At 24.0% G+C, this 24,745-nt stretch overlaps 1 protein-coding gene across 2 annotated transcripts in view; it reads right to left on the bottom strand.

Moving 5' to 3' along the window:
• The window catches only part of LOC145842221 (uncharacterized), a 63,594-nt gene extending 39,607 nt beyond the window's left edge, over nt 1-23,987 (bottom strand). For both annotated transcript variants that reach the window (XM_082949635.1, XM_082949636.1), the window contains exons 1-5: nt 23,923-23,987; nt 21,261-21,400; nt 15,607-15,672; nt 13,060-13,140; nt 6,740-6,825 (exon numbers count right to left, since the gene is read on the bottom strand). In XM_082949635.1, the coding sequence (XP_082805761.1) occupies nt 6,740-6,825; nt 13,060-13,140; nt 15,607-15,672; nt 21,261-21,400; nt 23,923-23,968 (419 nt within the window). In that variant the 5' untranslated portion in view covers nt 23,969-23,987. The remainder of the gene's footprint in view (nt 1-6,739; nt 6,826-13,059; nt 13,141-15,606; nt 15,673-21,260; nt 21,401-23,922) is intronic.
• Nucleotides 23,988-24,745: the final 758 nt, after the last annotated feature.

Below are 24,745 nucleotides of genomic sequence, written 5' to 3'. Positions count from 1 at the left end.
TTTAATTTAGTTTTTAAAATTTTAGAATTTTTTATAACATAGCTGATGAAACTAAAATGTTTTTATTTTGAAATAAAACCTACTACACACCCACTTTCAAGAATAGTTCATTTTGAAACTCTAAAAATCAAATTAAATTTTACTACGAAAAGGAAAAAAGACCAACTTTTGGCTTGTCAAAAACATTATTAATAAAATAATAAGTACCGTGTTTAGAATTTAAATAAACATCAAATTAACCTTAAAAAAGAATACTTGAAAATAACATGTTAATAATGATTAAAGTGTTAGTTTAATGTATATTTGATGATAAACCAAAGCCGTAAATTTTTATTTATGAAATATTTAATCATGAGGATTAATTGAACAATTTTAATTTTTTATCATTATGACATCATAAGGTGTCCAAATTTTAATTAAAAAAGCTAATAAAAGGGAGATTAAGCTTTCTTTTGTTGAAATACGTCAGACTTGAAACGATTTTAAATAAATGTTGGTTTAAATCTGACAGAGTGCGTGGAAAAGAAATAAATAAAATTAATATTTATTTTTTAAGTAATTACCTCAATTTAAAGTTTAGACAAACGCTCAGATATGCGGTAATTTTTATCCAATTTGGTTTTATATGTAAGCTTAAATCGTAATTCACCAAAATTTGTCATAATATTACTACAAGTTTTTTGTGCTTTTTATGGTGTTTTTTTTTCGGTACAAATAATAATTTTTTTTGTGTGAAACTAATTCAAAACATCATTTATTAGTCCGTATATTCGCGAAATTCAAAACACACAAAATGACAGCATTGTTTTAACTTATATTAAAACACACTTGGTTTTTAGTATTAAATGTTTTTGTTGGTATTTTGGTTTGATGATTTCATTTATTTCTATATCAAATCTTGTTTAAAGGAAATTTAATTTTCTATATTTTTTATTTCTGCGTAACAGAAGTTTTCATTGAAGTCCTTGCTTTATCATTGAAGTTTATACATTTTTTTACTTTAAACCTTACTGTTACAAATTGAAAATTTATCAAGTTTCATGGCCAATGTTTTTATTATTGGATAAAATTTCATACTGATTAACTTCTTTTTTTTTTTTACTTTCAATAAAATGTTTTGCTTGGTTCAACTTTTAAATTTAGCTTAATTTATTTTTTAACCAGATTATCATAATTTCTCTAATACCTCAATTGGAGAAAAATTAGAACTTCTGTGACCTTGTTTTCAGTCAGATTGATTTTAGAAAAATCTGCAGTCACAATTTAAAAAAATAAGTATTTCTTTTGTTGCTCGCACATTCGGTTGATTTAAGCAAATATTTTTGCTGAATCTCGCCGGTTGAACTCGGTAAAAAAATAACTTCTTTAGATTTTCTACAAAAACATCGGCGAAAGTCTGCAGAGCAGAAGCCTGGACTTCCGTATGCCGTGAGACAAGCTCAAGTTTAACATAAGGGTTGATCATACCAATTCGATCGTCAGACCACAAGCTTTCGGTAGACTAACTGATGATTCCTAATCAGGAAAAAACTGGTCTCAGTCTCCGAAAGCTTGTTGTCTGATAATCAAAATGGTATAACCAACCCTTATGTTAAACTTGGTTTTTAAATAACCCTTTTTTTTCATTAAACTTAAAATTGGTAATTTTTTCACAATGACTTTTCTATTTTTAGAACTACAACCATTTTTTCTTGACAACTTCTGACACAATAAATAATCTTTGATAACCTTCTCTAAACTTCTGGGTTAAAGTTCTGTTTTGAAAATTACCATTTATACACATTACTGTTTTTTTGGATATACTTCAATTATAAATTTCAAAAGAAAGACTAAATTAGTTATCTAAAGAATAAGTGTTTTTTTCATTTGTAATTTTGAAAAATAATATCCAAATGTTTTTTACCAAGATTAAAATTTTACTAGTATGATATAAAAGAGACCAAATAACCAAAAAAAAACACAAAATACTAAAATATTTTTATTTTAAACACTGCTGTCTACATTTTAAATGATTAAAAATAACGGAATAAAAGAACTCTTAAAAGTTAATTGAAGACAAAAAAACCAAAAACCAACAAATATAACATTGTACCAGAAAATTAAAAAATACTTCAAACACAAATATTTTTTTAATAATCTTAAAAGAGTAAAATATTCCTTATTTTTGACTTTAGCTCAGATTTAAATTAAGTTTGAATACTTTTAATCAAAGCAACTATAAGACAAACTGTTTATTCAAAACTGTCAATTAAAATATCATTCTCACCACAAAATAGGTATTAATTTTATTTATTCAAAACTTTAAACCACGCATACAACTTAGTGTCTTATTGTTCTCTTAATTACATTTAAAACAAAATTAAATATTTCAGCAAAATTAAACCGTCAGTTAGCCTTAATTGCCCTTAATTAGCCTTATTGGTTTTTATAATAAAACCTTAAGATGAAAAATTTCCGAAATAATAATTTGACTTGTTATCAAATTTGCTCTGAATTTGTATAAGGTTAAATTTTAGTCACAATTTTAATTTCTATTACACTTTCTTAATTTGACTAGACTTCTATCAAAACACAATACTTGTGAAATTATTGATTATAACTTTTCTAACTCAAAAAAATACTTTAAATGTTTCTAAATATTAGTTTAATAAAAATTTAATATAGTTACTGGTGTTTATTCAATTTTCAAGCTGCAACTGTTTTAACTTCTTAAAACTTGAACTTGTTAATGTTTTTGGCTCTCCAGGTTTTCTGAACTACTTTTAGATTTTAAAAATTGCACGCGTTTGAATCTATTACTAATTCTAAAAATCAATATAAGATAAAATACTGTCAGGGTTTTCAATTTTTTTTTTTAATTTTCTTCCAGGTTATCTAAATTTTTTCCAGACTTTTGAAAAGTACACGTTTTTGGGTCTTTCATTAGTAAAAAATTAAGTTCAAGGTAAAATACTATGTTAGGTAATAAATTAATAATAATAAGTAATTAATAACATTGAAAAAATAATGCAAAAAAACTTTAATTTTTTTTTTAAGTTTGTTGATGTTGACAAAAAATTTTTAATGATAGTATTCGAATTTTTTTACTTGACACGTGAAATTTGTTTAAAATTCCAAGTTTTTTTGTGATTTTTGTTCAAAATTCCAGGTTTTTTTTGAAAATTTCTCAAACTCCAAGTTTTTTCCAGGATTCTAAATTTTGAGACATCCTGTTATCATATTGCTGGAAAATCAAAACAATTTTCAAAGTGAATTTAGTTTTCAACATTAAGCACAACTTTAAACAAAAAACCGATTTGACTTTTCAAGCTTTTTTACAATTAGTCAAAGTAAACTTTAAAATCTTGCCTTTGCTTGTACCAGGAGTTTGAATAAAAAATTATTTAATAATAAATTAATTTTCAACAAAATTTCAAAAATTACAAACATTTTTCCAGCAAATCAAAACCGACCTTACAACATTGTCTAAACAATGATAAAAATTTGAATAAAACTGAATTTATTAAACAGTAAAACAACTACTTTAAACCATTTATCTCAAATGTTTAACAAAAAAATTTTTAAATTAAAATTAATGACATTTAAAAACCGTGCTTTCAAATTTCAGTGCTTTGTGAACTAAAACCAAAATTACCAAAAAAAATATATTGTTTTTATTTCGTTAAAAACTATTACAACTTTTTTTTTAACACAGTGTTTTGTACATTCAACCGGTTGATAACAAAACTATCAAATAGTCAAAATCAGGCGATTTTAATTGAATTAAAATCAAAATCCATCAATCAAACTCAAGTAAATAAATTAAAGCGTTCACGTTTTTATCAAAACGTTTTTTTTCTGAGAAAAAAAGAACGAGCTTGTTAATAAAAACCTTAACACCTAATCTGTTTAATATTTCGATAAAAAATATTTATTTGACATTTTGTATGAAATATTTAACAAATTTTAAACAAATTCGCATGATGAGCACACGTTTTTTTTTTGAGAAAATTGCGACTAGCCTTTCAAAATAATAAATTTCATCTCGAATAACAAATCTAATCTGTTTTTGGTTTAAACTAAAGTTTGTTTAAACTTTTAAAAATGTGACAGATACATAGAGATTAGAGGTTAAGTTTTAAGAAAAATAAGACTATTAATTATTATTTTGGTTTAAAAAAAAGTTTATATAAACTTTAAAAAATTGTGGATGTGTTTGACAGATAATTGGAGATTTTACGGAAAAATAAAAATATTAAACCCGATGAACAAAATATTTTTTTACAGTTGATAAATTATTATTTTGTCTTTTTTTATTGTTCAAATTTGTCTAAAATTTATTCCACACAAATAACGTATGAGCTAACCTTTATTAACACTTAATCATTTTAGAAAATTAAATAAAAAGAGATATTTAGTTTTAGTTTTTTAATCAAAATAATAGTTTTTTTTTTTTTATTTTCAATTTGCTAATAATAAAATCGCATTTAAAGCTTATAAAATTCCTTAACCTATTTTTTATATATATTTATATATATATTATATATAATATTTGTTGTTATATAAAAGAGTTAATTCAGATTTTTATTCATTTTAAACCACTTACATTAATATTTCAACACAAATCTATTTACAAATTTTCATGAATACTTTGTATTATAATCTCAATTTTGTTTGAGACTCTTTAGTAAACTATTTTAGAAACTTTTAATTTTTTGAGTAGTATAACTTAAAAGACAAGTAAAATAGTTAAAATTTATTCATGCTTTCAGAAAATATTTAATAAGTATTTGATAAGCTTTCTTATTTTTAACTTCAAATTCAAAACTTCTCAAATTTTAGAATTATTCTTTTATTTATATCTTAATACACTAAATTAAATTAAAATTTGAAAACTTAGCGGTACTTTATTTTATGAACAAAAACAAACGAAAAAAGTTGACTTATATTTTACATTTTCAATCTAATATTTATTCTTTTGAAAAACTAAAGAGAGCCAACTGACAGACTACAAAATAATTTAGTTTTTTTTTTAATTTCATGGCGTTTTTTATTTGGTTTGCAATCCAATTAGTGCGTTTTAATTTTTCAAAAAAAAAATTAGTGGTTTTTAATTATTTATGGGTAAAAAATTTAATAATTACACACTTTTAACCTCGGATTTTTAATTAAAATAACGTATTTATAACAAAAAAAATTAAATGTGTGGTCATGTTATCTAGTACTCTCAGTAAGAAATGTTTTGTTTTAATCATCAAGAAACCAAAATACAAAGTTTATGAAAAAAATAAACAACTTAAAGTTTTTTTTATTTACTATGGTATGAAACTTTAAAATTCAATAAATCTCTCATGCATGTATTTAAATTGTGGCAATTCTGTAACTTTCCTAAAAAAAACATACAACTTGCTTAGATGAAAAACAAAAACCAACATATTCACGCAACTTTCAATTATTTTCTATATTTATATATATTTCAATTAAATTCTTGAAAACGTTCACGTTTTTTTCCTTGAAATTCAAAGATACCAATTAAAGTGTGAAATTGACAGCAAAAATAAAGGAACATTTATATTTATACGCATTAAATCATCAATTTGACGCAAATCTGTATTAAAAACCACATTTAATTAATTCCTGTAATTTTTATTTTGCAAACTCATATATACTTGAGAAAATATCAGAAAGTTAAATTAATCTACAGTTCTATTGGCGGGACAGGTAATAAACTTAGTAATAAACATTTGTTTTAATGACAAAACAGATTAAAAAAAAAATTAAAAATTATTGTTTGGTTCAATTGTTTTAATAAGGGTAAAAATGAAATAAGTTATTTAAATCAATTTTAGTTAACTAAAGTAAATATAAACTATGCAAGTAACCTTTGTGAAAGTTTCATTAAATTATTCAACCAATATTTGATTTATAGTATTTTAACATCAGAGCTTTTATTTGTGGTTAACAAACTTATTTACAACAGTATTTTTACCTTTAATTATAATATGTTTTTTAATAATGTATAAATATTACAAAGAAAATTGTCTATCTTATCCAAAAATTTTTTATAATTCTTTTATAATCAACTTAAGTCTTTAAAACTAAATTTAATTTAAAACTTTGTTTTATAAAACATTTAACATAATACCTTTAAATAAGCATTGGATTGATATACTGTAATACCATAGTTTAGTTTTTTATCTACTCATCATTTCAAAACTACAACATATATCCTGAGACTAACATGTTTTAAAATTAAAACTAACTTTTTAATCAACCTTACTTTAATGCTTTTCAATGCAAAAAAATGCTTTCCATGTTTTTAAATTTCTAACTTGAGGTAATTATATATACAGTGTTTATCTAATTTTAGCATACAAAAAAATTTAGGGTATCTAATAAAGAGCTTCTGATTCAAAATTGCGACGTATATTTACTAAAATTCACCAACTTTTTATATTTACTTTCTATTTTTGTTTTAATACATTTTTTCAAAATATAATATATAAGCTTATTTTAATATTAAAAACCTACAATTTATTTTTTTCAATTTTAATCTCTAACTTTACTTAAACTCTCTATAATGCAAAGGTATTTTTTTATTTTAGTATCTAGCTTCACTTTGTTTTTATATTTATTTTATATATTCTAGTATCCAACCTAACATTGTTGTATTTTTTCAACACTTTGGCATCTAACTCTTATTTAATTATCCAAATCGAATACAACTTGCTAATTCTTTTTGTATTTTATATTTTCTAACCTGAGATTGAGAGCTTCGAATCTGGAGATGGTGGTTTGACTGAAATCGTTTCCATACAGTTTTCCCATGGCGGCTCCTACATCTCCCTACAACAAATAATAAATTAATAACTTAATAAATATTGCCAAAATCACCCTAAATTTTTTTTTTTTTTTTTCCTTGATAATTATTTTTAAATACAATTTTCCCATGGCGGCTCCTACATCACCCTAAAAAACAAAAAAAGTTAATAACTTTATAAATATTGCTAAAATCACTCTAAGAATTAATTATCTATTACCTTGATAATTATTTTTAATACAATTTTCTCAAGAGTTAAATTATTTATTTCACTTAATAATAATTTTTGTACACAATTTACCAAACACAACCCTAAAAACTAAATTATTTATTTTTCTTAATGATTATTTTCATTTGAGTACCAATAGCGGCCTCGAAGTCGCCACAAAGAGAAAAAAAATCTTTATAATTATTTTTTAATTTTCTGTAAAATTCACCAATAGCAGCATCTTTTAAATAATATATTTCTTACTTAAATCTTTATGTGTCTTGGCAGTCATGAGAAAATTAGTTGGTAGAAACAACTAATTACAAACATTAAAAAAACTTAAGTATCAACACTTTGAAACTTATTTATGTATTTGGTTTGGTAAACCAGGCAAATAATCTATTCTCGGCTACACATACTTAACTTGTATTTCAAACTGTTTACAATAACTTTCAAAATGCTTTAAACAAATTTGATATATCAGATTTTATACGTTTTAATGTGGTAAATTCATTTCTGGAAATTGTGATAATTTCAATTGAATCTGGAAACTATTTAAAAAATACATGTTTTTTTTTATAAAGTATTTCTAGCATGATTTTTGCATGAGCAACTATTTTAGTAAGAAAATTTTGGCATCAAATAGTTTCAGTAAACTTATTTTTTGTTTTAACTTTCTGAAAGTTTTGGTATCTCTACCAAAAAAATTTAAAGTTTAACTCAGTTTACTGTTTTATTTTACTTGATATTTCAGTTGATAACGCCTACATAATTTGATATTATTTGTTTTATTTGATATTTTACTTAAGTTTGTCTTTCACATTACTCATAAGATATGAATACATTTAAAATTAATTTCAAAAAAATATATAAACACATGGTTATAGTTTTTTGAATAAATGAATGCTCTAAAACCCAGTGGACCTAAATAAAAGCTACCTATTAGATTTTTGGGTAATAATTTTACAAATTAACATTAACTTCATTTTATATCTGGTTGTAAAGCAAGTACAGTATATTTTTTTTAAGTTTAACAACTTAATTTTTTTCTAAAAAGCCAGGCAGATAGAACCCTTTCTAATAATTTAATATACATTCGTTTAACTAAAAAATGTAGAACTCACATGGATGCTCAGCAATTGTATTTAAAACACCATCAGCTAATTTAAAACTTAATTCAAAAACAATCGAATTTAAGGTCCAATAAAAATCTTGAGGATCTTTTTTACCCTCAGTTTTATAGATCTTAATTATTTTAAAGACTCTCAAGAAACAATGAAAAAAAACAACAAAAATTTTTTTAATGAGTAACTAAAATTATGTAAAGCTGTGTCATAGTTTACTAAACATACCCGTATGTTGATTCACAATTTTCTAAAAATAACGTTTTTAATCAAATGTTGCCACACAGACAGCAATATTTACCCAAAATCTAAAAAAAGATTAAAAATTAAATTCAAATTACATTAGCTACTTTGGTTGTTTAACTTTTTATCTTTAACACATGACATTCAAGTTCGAACAAATATTTTTTCGTCGTCCAATTAAACTCGGGGTTTAGTTTTATTGCACCAACATGTCGAAATATTAAAATTTGCTTATTTGACCATTACAGCTTGTTTGAACTTGGCTTGACGTCTGAATATGTTAAATAAACAAATTTGTTTTTAAAAACTGGTGGTCACGTAGCTTCAACATTGCAACAGCAGGGTGAAATATTCAATAGTGCAAATTGTAATAGTATACACAGGATTGTCACTCAGTAGGTTGAGACATTTTTGAGTTATAAAAAAATTTATTCAACGGTTGTTACTATAGCTGACACTGTTCCTCCACAAAGGATCTTCATAGCTTTTCAAGTTTAACTCTGAAAATCCTTTTTAGTAGCAACAGTGTCAGCTAAAGTAACAACCGTTGAATAAAATTTTGATAAATAAGCTCTTATGTATTAAAAACTCTGTTTCATACAGTTTTCTAACTTTACAATATGTAATAATATACAAAGGGCTGCCACTCTTTGAAGAAAAAATTCCAGCTTGGTAGAATAAAAACTATACTGAGTTGTATTAACAGGGTTCCCATTGATTTTTATTGAAAAATTTTTTAATGATACAAACTTTTTTTTGTCTTTAGGATAGACAACTTATCTAATCATAGTCTTGTTACTTTACATCTAAAAACAATTTAAAGTTCCAGATTTTTTCAGGTTTTTTAGTGATTTATGTTTGAAATTCAGGTGTTTTTTCATAAAATTATAGATTTTTCCAGGTTTTTTGGATCCCTGTATTAAGCTAGCCTTAGTCATGTACTTAGCCTGAATTCGTTAAGTATGCATTATTCAATTTAAAGTGCCAACAACTGAACAAACTTACTGTTAGACAAGCTTGGATAAATGACAAAATTATATTATAGGAGATAATTCAAAAAAAAAAAAGTTTTAAACAATAAACTAATTTAAAGTCATAAAAACTAGCCTGATAAAGATAATTTGTCAGAATTTTGCAAAACCACTACAAACTAAGGCGAGTCAATCTTGGTTTATTTTAATTATCAAAATTATACCTTATCCTTTAATTATCAGTTAATCTGAGTGTGTGGTGACCCCAACAACAATAATAATAAATTCAAATCACATTAGTTGAGTGTTTCTCAAAGTGTGAACTGTAAAGAGAAACTTCCATGATAAATTTTAAACTGTTTGTTATTTATCTTATATCAAAAATAACCTTATTATGGTTTCTAACAATTTCCAGTGTCATTTGTGATAGGATTTTAAAAAGTAACACAGTACAACTAATTGCATATTAAAAAAAACTTTACTTAATTATTTATAGATATTTCAACGATTAGTATTTTGTTATATCTTGTGGCCATATGGGGTTCTGTAAGATGAGGGCAATGAAAAACGTGCTTTCATTAACCTTACTAAATGTTTTTTGATTTAGTAAAAAGAGAAAGACTTTTTGTTTTATTGCTTTAGATCAGGGTTTCCCAAAGGGGGCCAAGTAAAGGAGCAGTAAAGGAGCCACCAGGGAGGTCATAACGTCATAACTTTAAACTTACAATAGATATTCTGGAGTTGCTGATGAAGAACAAAAAATAAATAAAAGTCTTATGTATCTTATTTATACAAGGGGCCGTAGCTTTTTTTATTTTTTTAAGTTATCTTTTGTAAATTCGTGCCCACACTTAGTACGTTTCCAATCTTAAAGTTTTAAAATACAATATATAATAATACATAATAAATACAATATATAATTAAAGTTTTTATCACTTCCTCATGCCAACGATCCCAAAACCATCAACACTTAAAAAGTCATTAACAATCAAAAGTTTGGAGAAAATAAATCAAAAAATACGTAAGAAAAACCAAGATTTACTTTGAAAATATTTTTATTCCCACAAACTCAATGCAAGTAGTGTGCGACGACTTTTTATTTTTTATTTAATAATCGGTCATTAACAACCAACAGTTTATACAGAAAAGATAAATCAAAAAATTTATTGTGAGTAATTTGTCAGATAAAATTTTTTTCTTTACACAAAACCAACCACGAAGCTTTAAAAATGGTCGCGATGTTTATCTTAATTTTAAATAAACGTATAATAATTGAGTATGAATTTTTAGCAGCGTTATTGCAGAAAATAATTTATTGCAGCAGTTCATTTTGTTAAATTATTAATAAAGTTTTAGTGAAATACATATTTTGTAAACAATATTTGCCAGGTGACCACAAAATATTATTATTCATATAATTTTATATTTGCAACTACAGAGCCATTTTTTAACAATCGGTCGTTAATAATCAACAGTTTATACAGTGAAAGATAAATTAAAAAAAATGCTGTGGAAAGACTGATTTACCAGGTAAAAGTTTTTCGTTTTACACGAAACTAACCGCGAACCCGGATCGGCTGTAAAATTAGCTTAATTGTTTATCTTAATTTTAAATAAATGACCATGAATTTTTAGCAGCATTATTGCAGAAAAACCTTAAAATGTACTTAATTTATTGCAGCAGTTCATTGCGTTAATAATAATTTTATAAATAATAAAATTTAGTGAAATACGTATTTTGGAAATAATATTTGCCAGGTGACCACATACTCGGTTTGAAAAATTGGCGAGATATATACAGCAAAGATAAATTATAAAAGTTAGTAATAATAAGTATAGGATAGTTTATAAAAGTTAGTTACATTAAATATAATATAAATTAGAAAACCAAATTTTATTTTGGAGTATTTTTATTCTTACCGCAAACCCGGTAAAACTCGCAAAAGTTGCAAAAACTGGCGGCAATGTTTGCAATGCAAACTCAAAAATTCGTAAACTCGAAATTATATTTAGTTATAATTGTACAAAAAATAACTAGTGATGTACCGGACTCACTATCCGGGTCCGGATCCGGACGGATATTGCCATTTTTGTCTGACATCCGGTTCCGGCCGGATCCTAATTTGAAAAAAAGTCCGGATCTGGGTCCGGCCGGATCCTAATTTGAAAAAAAGTCCGGATTCGGGTCCGGCCGGACCCGTAATTGTGAGTCCGGTACATCACTAAAAACAACAAAAATTTTCTTTTGAAAATAACTTTATAACCACGAACCCAACAAATTGAATTTTACGGCAATTCAACATTGACCACAAACTGGTATTAATATTAAACTGGTCGAAATGTAAACACTGTTTGCTCTGTAAACTCAAAAATTGGGAAACTAGTATGCAAATGAGCGTTTACCGAGCTATTAAGCGACAAACCAAACAAACCTTCAAAACAAACTTTATTAATCAAACAAACTTTTAAAACCTGTCGAATTTGAGAACTATTAATATATTAATTGCGGCAACGAGTCGTTAAGATTGTTCTTTTCATGTTGGAATTAGTTTTATTTCATGGCGATGTAAAAAGGTAAACAATTTCCCTTGAACTGTGAATTTCAGGTAATTGAAAACCATATTATTTTTTAAATAAACTTAAACTTTTCGAAGACGTTTTGAGATCGTTGCGATGGAAGGGCGCAATAGTAGATTATTTTATTTATTTGTTGTTTACGTTTGTTCTTTTTAACTGGTTGTTTAAATTAATTTTAAAAATAAACATTTGTTTAAAACTATACGAGGCAAACAAGCATTGCGTTACTGAGTCGCAATTTAATTCAATTAATTTGAGAACTCCAAAAATGGTGGGATCTTTTTAATGCTTGTTGTTTTACTTGTTTTAAATTTGTTGAATTGTTTTGTTTTTTATGCTGAAAATAAATTAAATATTTTATTCGATTTAATTGGTGTCTGGAATTTTTCTAATACCCATGTAAATTCAACAGGCGATAACCCAAAAGCTCAAAAGAAAATTTATGCTGTTATTAAATTAACTACTGTACTGATCTTAAAATTTTAAATTAAATGAACTGATGCAATAAATTTTGTACATTGTAAGATAGATCTGCAACAATGCTACTAACTCTTATTCTCATTATAATTCTACTAACTCTTTTTTTCTGTTAGGTCAACTGACAACATATTTGCAATTGCTTATAACAGAATTTTCTCATTGCATATTCTTAAAATTAACATGACTTATGTTCCACTAGGTTCATTGAAACCCTTTCTTATTGTAACTTTTTTATTTTTCATTGCATATCAAATTAGTGAGAAAAAATAACATTAAGTAGTTTTACTGTGTTTTCGATTTAAAGCAGAGTTTCCCAATGTGGGCCATGACAGATATTCAGGGAGCCATGAGCAGCAAAGGAGGAAGAGGGGGGCCATGACGTCATAATTTGAAACTTACACTAGCCATTGTGGAATTGCTGGTGGAGGGGCCATAACTTTTTTGATTTCTTTAAAGGGGGCCTTTTGATTAAAAAACATTTGGGAAACCCTGAGCTAAAGATTCCTAAACCTGAGCTTATCTTTTACCTATCAACTTATTCATAATATATTTTTAATGTAAACGCTATATTTAATATTTTCTTTCCAACCTGGGTGAAGTTTTTTTTTTTTTTTTTTTTACTTAATAACAAAATTTAAAAAATGTTTTTTTTTTAACCTGTGTGAAATTCATTTTTATTCTTTTTTGTTTGAACTCTTTGGCGAAAGATTCCAACATTTCCAGCTCTTCTGCGTCCTCCTGTTGTGACGTCATAAAACAATTATTGTGACGTCATAAAACAATTATTGTGATGTGATAAAACAATTATTGTGATGTAACATTAGATCAGAAAATGTTAAAAACGAATTTGATGGCAATTAGATGAACATTAATAATTAATTTATGGTATTTATACTTATCAATATTAATATTTTAATTTCTATGACGTAATAAAAACAATTAATACTAAAAGTTTGAGAGAATCAGCTTGATGACAGTTAGATGCATGAATTTATTTACTTATTTTTTATATACATAAAATTTATCATCTACTGTTATTATTTGTGCTTATAAAAAACAAAACATTAATATTGGATTGAAAGTTTTCCTTAATTATATAGGCTTATTTCTCTATATGATTTACCACATAATGTTTGATATAATTTTAAAAATTTTGGATAAAATTTAATCATTTTGGGTAATAGATCTTATTAAAGATTTTTTGTGTCTTTATAAGTTGATTGACTGAAAAAAACTAATGATTGTTTTAAAATTTTTATAGTTAAAAATTATTAATATTTTAAAGAAAAATTGAAAAGAAAACGTTTCATGCTTATTAAAAATACTTTAATATTGTGGTTTGTCAAAGGTTTTTGAGAAATTTCTTCCAGGTATTCAAAAAATTGTTGGTGCATTTTTAGTAACAAATAGAGTTTAAGTTAAAAAAATATTTTAAAAATTATAACAACATTGATAAGAGACCGCAAAGCTATTTTAAATATTTTTTAATAAAAAACAATTAATGGTAAGTATTTTTTTATCTATATGACAGATTTTTTGGGCCAAACCGAAACTTTATAACTTTACATGTAAAAATTGTTTTAAATTCCAGGTTTTTTTTTTCATGACTTCTAAAATTCAAGGTTTTTCCAGGATTGATATGAGTTTTTAATTGAAAAACAAAAATAAAAACTTTTATGAAATATAATGTGGTTCACTAGTTTTCTCTAGTTTCATTAGCAGACATAACATTCATTAAAACCAAAATAATTTGTCCACAAAATAAAAATACTTCTGCTAATAGGCGACAAACTAACTTGGTGATTTTGTGAATCGTTGTGAACAAATTAATAAAATATACAATAAAATATTAAGCTTAACTACAAAAATTTCCCATCGCAATTAACGGCTCATTGTATAGTTTGTTAAGGTAATATTAAAAAATACTTGATAAGATTTTTAATTCATAGATGATGATGTTTTAGTTACTTGATTTTTGTTATCGTAATTGTAAAATATAATTTTAAATCGTAATTCATGTAAGCTAATACTTTTAAAAATTATCAAACCCAATTAATACTTCAGCTTTAATTACTTTTGTTTTAATTAATTTATAGAAATTGATACTTTATTTTTTTGAGATTTTTTAAACCCAATTAAAGCTTTTTTATATTTAGTTACTAAAACTTTACGAAACAAAATTAAAGATACTGATATCTTAATGTTTTGATATTTTTTAAACCCCAACTGAACCTTTTATATATTTAGTTACTTAGTCTTTTTCAAGTTTCAATAAACCCAAGTAAGATATGTGAAACGAACTCAATTTAGTCAACTAAAATATTTATTTTCATCTTTTTTGCTTTTTAATACAAGTTTGTTTACAAACTTTACTTTTCACTGTTAAGTTGTATGGGAGTTAAAATTTCTATAGAGTTATTTGACTTATGAGTTAAAAAATTCTTAAATGATCTATAAAAACAATAAGGAACTTTTGAAAACTTGATAACTGTATTTCAACCTGTCGTTTTAACACTGATTTTGTAGGCAAAATCTATAAACATTTAAATTTGATTTAAACTAAAAACAGACAAAACACTGTTTTATTCTTGGGGTCTTGAACTTTTTTATTAACTTCAAATTACATGTACTTGATTTTAAAAACAGTGAACTTTACTTAAACTAGGAATCAGTTTTTTTTTTGAATATAGGATTATATGTAAAATACTAAAAAAAAAATTAACCTCAGGAATTTTAATTTATCTTTTATAAATGCCAAAAATATTTGGTTGTGAAATAGTTTATTTGAATATTAGAATATCTGTAAATTAGCATACAAGGTTATAAGTATTATAAATAATAAAATAATATATAAATTACAACAAACTACTAATTTTTAGGGTAACGTTTTCAGTTGAAAGTCTTTAATAGAACTTGAATACTTAGTCCCAAAATTTAACACATAAATAACTTAGTGAGCTTAAAACTTAAACTTTTTCATAAATGTAACAAATCTAGTACGAAAAAAAAACTTAGAATAATATTTTAAATAACTTTTCTAGTACTACAGGTATTGAACAAAAACCTGAGGCAAGATTTATTGAAAAACATTTTACTTGCTTGCTCAATAAAAATGTTTCTGAATGAATCTTGCCTCAATGTTTAAAACAATGTAATAAAAATGATACTAAATCTATTGTCAACTATTAATAAAAAATAAAAAACCTGGTTATAATCTGAAACGGCAGTTGGATACGCATTACTCGAATCGTTGCTTTCCGTGCTAAGAGTCTGTAAAAAAAATATATAAAATAATATGAGTATAAAATATAAGTTTTGTAAATAGTTAAAAGTTTTTAATTAACATTTATATTTCACATATTATTGCTTGAATCATTGTTTTTGGTACTTAGAATCTGTATAAATATATAATTAAAATAAAACAATTTTGTATGAGTATATAATTTGTTTTATAAGTAGTTTAATGTTTCTATTTCACATATTATTGCTTGAATCATTGTTTTATGTGCTTAGATTCTGTAAATAATATAATCTATAAAAATAAATTGTAACAAAAGTTCTATAAATACTTAACTTTTTTAAACTAGTTAAGTTTTATTTGAATCATACTATTAGTGCTTAGAATTTGCTTAAAATTCAAAATTATATAATAATAATATAAAATCAATTTGTTTTGTAGAAAGTAAATTTATTCGGCCAGTTCAATTTTGTCAATGCAAAAAGCCGTAAGTAATGAAAAAAAATTTTAAATATGTTTTAAACTTAATTAATAGAAAACTTGAGGCTAATTGATAATATTTAATTTATTTAAAAGGGGTAACAAATACCCTTTTTAATTGAGATTACAATTAAATACTTTTATTAAGAGCTTGGGATTTTCAAGTCGTGTAATCTTACTTGAGAATATTTTTTTAATGAAGAAATTAGTAAAAACAATAATTTAAAAAGTATTTTTAATCTAGTAAATCTTGCTCAATGGATTACATTTACGTCTATGTGGAAATACATCTATATTTTAAATACATTTTTATTATTAAATATATTTTAAATATATATTTACAAACTTCACCAATAAAATTTGTGGTTTATTATCATAGAATAAATTTTAACTTGTCAACAAGTTTAGCATTTGTCTTAGAAGTAAGGTTATTCTAACTTATTGTTCATTAAAGTCTTAATTGAATATAAGGAACTTGTATGTTAAACTGTATGGCGTTTTTATTTGCATATTGTAAATTTACAAAAATAAATTGTGAATTATTTAGATAAAAAGATAAAATCAAAGGTTTTCCAACAATGTATCTATTAGAATTTACATGTCCGTACAATGTTATAGTGATTTTATCTTTTGCGTGTTTAGAAAAACTTATATAGAAAAATAAGTAATTTAAAACTTAAATTAAAATACTAAACATTTAAAAGTCAATAAAGAAAATCCAAATTTCATATCTTTAAAGTAATCTCAACACTTAATCTAGAGTTGTGTCATAAATTTTAAATATTAAATTTATACTGTACCTGATAGCGTCTAAATATTTGACGTTTTAATTCTTAAAGCGTCTATTTTCAAAATGAATTCAAAGATAAACACTAAGAATAATATGCTTTGACAATTTTAAATTAAATGCGATGAATTTTAAATGCATAAATCAATTAAAACGTCAATATTTCACTATCCCGGTGCAATTTTTCTTTTGTTTTGGTTACAAAAATTGATGCAACCAGTTAATATATTAAACCTTTAAAAGATTCATATGAAAATACTTTAAAATTATCAAACTTTTGTAAAACTACAAATTTAAACGTACTTATCACAAAATATATGTGTCATATAACGCGGCAAATAACAGGAGTATAAAAATTTACTACAGAAATCCTAGGGAGTGAAAACTTACACTATCTATGACACATTATAACGATATAGGAATGCTAGAAATGCAAATGATTGCAGTTGAATATAGTTCGCTTTCTATAAACTTATTAGTATTGTCTGTTTTCTATTTTTTATTAATATTTCATAAAAGTAATGCAATATTTTTTCAAACTCTTTTAATATTAAAACCTGATTTAACAGTTATGTAATGTTTGTACAACCTAATTACCACGTTTAACGACCCAAGTACTAAAAAGTTTATTTCGGCTTAAAATACACACTTAAAACACAATTGTATAATTTTATTTACTAAATAAACATTTTAAGAACAATTTCAAAAAACAAATAAAAAGTTGGGTTCATTACAACTGATGTGTGCAATAGTTTGAAAGAAACAAACAGATTGAATAAATAAAATAATACTACTCGCACATTATAACATACTAATGTCGTAGGGGAATAAAACAATTGATTGTAAAGTTAGCTTTTATAGTAATAAGTGAGCTATGAATTGCTTTGTACAGTATTTTCTTTTAATATAAACAATAAAAATTTGACAGATAACAGGTTCTTTGGGAAAGGCAGAAAAAAAACCATTGCAAAAAATAAGAGCACAATTACTTTAAAATAGTAATAAAACTAGTTATATGAACAAAAATGCAGTACTATGTTTAAAATGAATCATCAAAGATTTTCTTGTTTGAATTGTAGCTTATTTGTAACTAAATAAACAATTATAAATATCTTAAAGATTAAAATAGTTGTCTAGTAAAAATCCTAAAAATTCAAAAAAGTTAGAATGAATAATAATAAAAAATCAAATAGTTAGAGTGAATAATAATAAAAAATAAAAACAGTTGATATAAAAATACTTTTTATTTGAGATGAGTCATTCATAATTTGAATGTCTGGCTTGTTTAAGAATTATTTAAATTTTTACTATTTTTAAATGATAAAAACATTTGATGATTTCATTTTTAAAGTATACAAAATTAAAATATTTAACTTTGTACTAAAATATTTAAGTAAAAATATTTAAATTGCTGTCTATTTTGATAATTTTATAAATACTAAACATTTCAACTTTTTATTTTTGGAGAACGTTTTATATAAAAAATTTCTAAAAAGTGAGTCATTTAAAAAAAAAACATATTTATTGTTTATGCAACTACGCCAATCTTTTTTAATAAATACAAATTCTAAAATTATAATTAAGTTTTTTAGGTTTTAATTTAAGTTCATCATATAAGTTTATTTAATGAAAACAAAAAATTATTTCATGATGACTCAAACTAATCACTTTGATTTACAATGTTGCTATCAAAAAATAAACCAGATTATATTAACGATAGACTTATCCGGAATTTAAGAGAGAATAATAACCAATTTAGTAATAAAATATAATACTTAAAATAATTTCTTATTTAACTATACTATTAACAAATTTTACAACTTACTTTATTGTATTCAAATGCAAAAATAAAACAATTCGATTTATTACGAGCCTAAATCACCGCTTATACACTAGTTTTAGCTATAACCAATTTAGTAATAAAATATGATATTTAAAATAATTTCTTATTTAACTGTACTATTAACAAATTTTACAACTTACTTTAATGTATTCAAATGCAAAAATAAAACAATTCGATTTATTACGAGCCTAAATCACCGCTTATACACTAGTTTTAGCTGTTTTATGACTGAAATATTTAAACTTGTCAAAACATTTTATACTATATGCAAATTAAACAAAGTAACATTTGAATATTAGTTCTACTTAAACATGATATTACTTTGAAAATACTTAAACTTACTTGACTTATCAGTTAACTGATTATTGATTTATTTTATTGTATTTTTTTCATACTGTAAAAAAAATGAGAAATTTTAGCTCAACACATACAATAATATTTTAAAGTCTATTAAATTTAATCAATATCCATAAAAATATAATAACACCTTATTTAAATTAATAGATGATTATTTTGACGCAAGCATAGATATTTCACTATATACAAATTATACTTTTAAGTTGCAACAGTTTACAACAAAATACAAAAAATACTAAATTTGACTCATAACCGACTGTATTTTGACAAACAAAAAATAAGAAACAATTCTTGTAAAATTATTGTTCACACATGTATTGGAGTGATCGTTCTTAGATTAACGTTGACTTATGAACTAAGGCATTTTGCTTCGTATCGTAATTTAAAATGTTTGTTTTTTGCATTAATTATTGTTTTACATTAATAATTTTTTTTTAATTGGTTTTTTACAGCAATCTAATCATTTTTTTAAGTCTATTGTTTTTATTTAAAAAGCTACTGTTTTACTTCAAATGTCTGCAGTAGGTTTCAATGAGTTGCAGTGAAAATATGTTAAAACTGTTATTTAAATCATTGATTGTTATTTATACAGGTAATTAATAATTAACAAAATAAAAGGTTAATTGTAAGTTTCAACACAGCAACTTTATTTTTTGTTGTTTTCAAAGTTATGTTTTTAGCTGATGTGTACATTGTAGGCCGCAGACATTTGCTTTGTGGTCATATTTGTCTGACCATTGAGTTCAGATTTATACTGTTTATGTCAAAGCTACTTTAAGGCTAATATTTGAAAACAGTTGTTTAAAAATAAAGCGGAAAAGAACTTGTAGGTTTGTGATTAAATTTCATTTCAATAAATGTAAAGAATGTTTCACAATTAGAAATTAAATTATTAAGAAGTGTTACCCAAAAGTTTACTTGATTTTTATTGAGGATAGATAAAATACATAATGTTTAACTTTTAAATAAAATAAAACAAGAATTGATTAAAATTATAACTGATAGTATTTAAATTTCTGGTCAAATTTTATACCCAAGTAGTAAATGAAATATGTAAATTTTTGTTGAGGACATTTATTATACAGACAATTTAAAAACAAATAAAGTTTTTTTATAACTGAGAAGTGTGTTAACTTTTATATTGTAATAATACATGGACCATTAGGTATTTCTTAAAACATTGCAAGTTTGTGTATAACCATAAAAACTTCAAATATATAGAGGCAAAAAAAAATTTCAAGTGGAAACATTCACAAATTGGATTTTGAAAAATATTAAGTAACTTAATAATTGTATGTACATGTAGAATGTAAACAAATTTAATATTACAAAAATTCCTGTAAAAAGTTTAAAAAATATTGGAATTATGAATAAACTATTGAATTTTGAATGAAAAAAAAAAGCTGTGAAAAGACATTATTTTTTGCCTAATTTATGTTGTACCTTAAAATCTATCAGAGTTGTTAATTTGATTTTTCATATCCAAAAAAAATATTTTGAACTTAATTTGGCTGCAAATATTATCTAATTGCTAAGATAAAAATTTACAAGGTATGACCTATTGTAAAGAAACAAATAACACTTCTACATTGAACTTAACATAATTCAGAACTTTTGTTAAACTTACAAACATTTGGTAATCCTGTGTTTCTCTGAAACATACATTACATACAATAACTGAAAATTGCATGTTGAAACTCTTCAGTATGTATTTTTTATTGAGTTCAACAATCATGGCAAGTAAAACACAAAACTTCCCTGATCCCAAAATAAGTAAATAATCATAAACTTAAACATATATCATAAACTTATTTGAAATTAATTTCACTTGTAGTTTTTCTACTGTTGAATAATTAAAAGTTTCAATTTTCTGAAGAATCAACAATTTTTAATCTTTAAACATCCTAGCCTCTTTCCAAGAACTGAATTGTTATCAATAAAGGGCTGATAAGGAAAGTTTCTAATTTCTTAATTATAGTTTTATAGTTTATTTATTAGTTATACTATTTTTCAAATATATTTATTTTACAAATAGTTTTCATACCCTTTTCCAAGTATTGACTTACTGTCAGTTGGTAACTGATAGGGTATTTTTTTAATTTTCTTATTATTTATATTCAATAACAATTTTATTTTACAAATAGTTTTCATACCCTCTTTCCAAGTATTGAGTTGTTGTCGGTGGGTGGTTGATACGGAATATTTTCGAATTTCTGGTACAAATACGGGTTCTTGTAGGTGACAGGGAGACCGGAAGCTTTGTCGTGGAAGAGAGGGTATTGCTGATCAGTTGCTATTAAAAAAATATATAAATATATGTGTCAAATATAAAAAAAAAGTATTTGTTTTGGAAGAGAAGGTGTTGTTGATCAGTAGCTGTTAAGAACAATTTTTTTTAAAGAGAAAAAAAAGTTTTTTTTTGGAAAAGAAGGTATTGTTGATCAGTAGCTGTTAAAAAAAAACAAATAATTTCAGTTTAATAATGCTAGGAATAAAATTAATTAGGAAAAAAGATATTGTGGCTCAATAATAAAAAGTTAATATTTTTGTGTTTAAATAATAAGGATAGAAAAATTTTTTATAGCACTAGTATCATTTTTACCTATTTAGTTGTAAGTATCATTCACCTTTTTTTTTAATTTGAATTACAACAATAAGAAAGTACTAATACTTTAATAAGCATCAAAAATTGAAAACACAACTTAACACTTTGTAAGTGAAAACAGTTTTTTTGATGCAACAGAACGCTTGCACTAACTACAAAACTTATAAAAGGGTTGCCACTTTTCTACAGAAAAAAAAGCTCATCATCAAACTGAACAAACAAGTGTATTAGCCAGTAATTGAAATAGATTAAGTTAATGAACACCAAAATGCTGACAAAAGGACTTATTAAAAACATACTTTTTAAGAAATAAAAATATTTCAAGTTAAAACTAACCTGGATTTAGCAAAAGAAGTTTAAGGGCATGAGGTAAAATACTTTTTTTTCAAATTAGTCTTATATTTTACATAATTTGATAGGCTTCTTGTTACTTTTTACCATTGTTAAAATTCAAAGTAAATTTTGAGATATAAGCAATCAAAGTGAGAGCATTTTATAGGTTATTCATGGGAGGCGCAAAAAGCGTAAAAATAGACTAGTTTGCTAAAAATCTACCTCCTCTTTCGGTTTTTGAGCAATTTTTTTTAAACTTTTTTAGAGTAATTTTTAATAAATTTGAACAAATTTTAGTAAACTGATTTTTTTATTTTTGTAAAAAAAATTCTTTAAAAATAAACAAAAAATATTGTTTTTTTTTTTAATTTTGGTCATAACTTTTTTTTTATGACTTTTTTCAAAAATCCACTCCCTACAAGTTGTTTGCTTTATACATATTCATTTTTACATTTCCTGGAAATTTGAATAAATAAGTTTAAAAATTGAGGAAATAGATTTTTAGTGTTTTTTTTTAATTACAAGAAAATTTTTAATTCCATATGGTTGTTTTTTTACAGAAATTGTTATACATCAAAAGTTGATTGAAATATTTTTGTTCTGTAAAAAGTATCTTGAAGTATATACTCTAAGCTTTGAAATAAAAGCCAGTGTTATTTTTTGTAAAAAAAATGTTTGAACCCCCCCCCCATCCCCATGCCCTTAAATAAGCCTTAGTAATTATAAGTTTTTTTTTTAAAACTAGGAGTTGTCACAAGTAGCCTGAGTTTTATAATACAATATGTTTTACAAAAGTATCAATTTCTTATCTTAAAAGAAATTACAAAATGAGAACAAAATTATTTGTTGTTGTGCACAACAGACTGCAATGAATTTTTCACCATTACTTTTGCTTATTATTTATTGTAATGAACAGACTCTATGGTTTTTGTTGGTAGTTTTTAGAAATGCTTATGTTTTTATTTTCAATTTTTTGACACAGTAAGGTTTCAAAAAGGTTTCATTTTCAGTTTTAGAAATACTAGTGCTTTTGTCCATTCCATTTTGAAATACTTAGGTTTTTATTTGCCAATAGTTAAATCATTAAAATTATTAGCGTTCAAACTTTTAAAATACCTAGGTTTTTATTTGCTATATATTAAAATACTTAAGTTTTTATTTACTATCAATTTAAATATCAAAGTTTTATTTGCATTTTTTTGGATTTTAGTGGTTTTTGCTATTTGCTATCTAAGTAATATAAAAGTATATAAAACAGTTTAAGTTTATGTGTTGTAATAAAACTCTGTTTGATGTATTTGAAGACTTTAAGCTTGGAAAAGTTTAATGAAATTTTTCTTTAGTTTTCATTGTTTAATCCAGAAATTTTAAAAAAAAATTTATTTTGTAAGTATCATATTTTATATAGAGCTTACTTCTGTAATAAATTTAAACGAGCTATGTAACTAATATTTTTTTTAATAATTCAAGTACAGTTTCATATACTAATAAAATATAAAAAATATTTTCAATCAGCAGAAAATTATCAACAAAAAGATTGAACATAAACTACAAAAACTACAAAATATTTATTAAAATATTAGATTTCTACAAAATAGTTAAACAAGTAACAAATACTAAGAAAAATTTTAAAACATTACTTACTTTAATAAAGTGGTTTTCTAAAAATTTAGATCTTAAACTAGTTGAAATTTAATGTTAAAACTAAAAAGAATAAAGTTAGTACATATAACCATATCAAGAAACCTATTAACTCATCAAACTTTAAAAAAAATTAGAGGATTCATTTAAAAATGGTGAAGATTTTACTTTCTACAATAATCAGTATATTATAAACAAGTTAATAATTAAAATAAATAAATACTTTCTCAAATAACCTGATTTGTTCTTCCCAACAATTTGCTCAAGTTTACCACTATCCATTTTTTTATTTTTTTAACCTGCAAATAAAAATTATTTTACCAAACTTATATTATAAATATTTAACCTTAAAACAATAATTATTTATAAATATTACCATTTTTAAAACATACCACATTTCAATTATATACTGCAGTTGAAATATAATGTAAACATGTAAATATATTTTTTTAAATTAATTAATGTTTGTAGTAAATTTTTGTAAATATAAAATCTGAACAGAGTCAGCTAGCAATTTGAGATAAAGTTTTTTTTGTTGCTTAAACTTGCAACAAGATGTTTTTTAAATCAGTATACAATAAAAATACTAAAACTTAAAAGTTAGATAGAAAAAAAACCTATTTGAAAATTTATAAGACCAATTGGGAAATAAAATAATTATTAAAACTTATGCATTAAAATTTAAAAAAGTATGTTTCTTATAATAATAAACTTATAAAAATATAGTGACATAACATTGAATAATAAAACTAAACAAACCTATACTAAATGACCAACAATAAAATAATTTTAAGCTAACAGTAGGGTTGCCACTCTTTTAAGCATAAAAAAAACTATCTTGAGTGACCAAAAATTATCATGTTCATGCAGACTTTTTTATCCTTAAAAACAATCAATTCTTATAAAAATCTAGTGCTTCAACAAAATAAGTTTTAAGATAACAAAGTATTGAAATTGTTAAAATTAAATCTCAATCAAGGGCCTAAAAACTGATCTGAGATTTTCAGATATCTGAAAACTATCCTGAGATTTTATAAATAAAAAAAAACAACTTGAGTC

This window comes from Thalia democratica, chromosome 8 (assembly GCF_965202585.1).
Source record: "Thalia democratica chromosome 8, ktThaDemo2.hap1.1, whole genome shotgun sequence".
Lineage (NCBI taxonomy): Eukaryota > Metazoa > Chordata > Thaliacea > Salpida > Salpidae > Thalia > Thalia democratica.
This window is presented reverse-complemented; position numbering and strand designations above follow the sequence as displayed.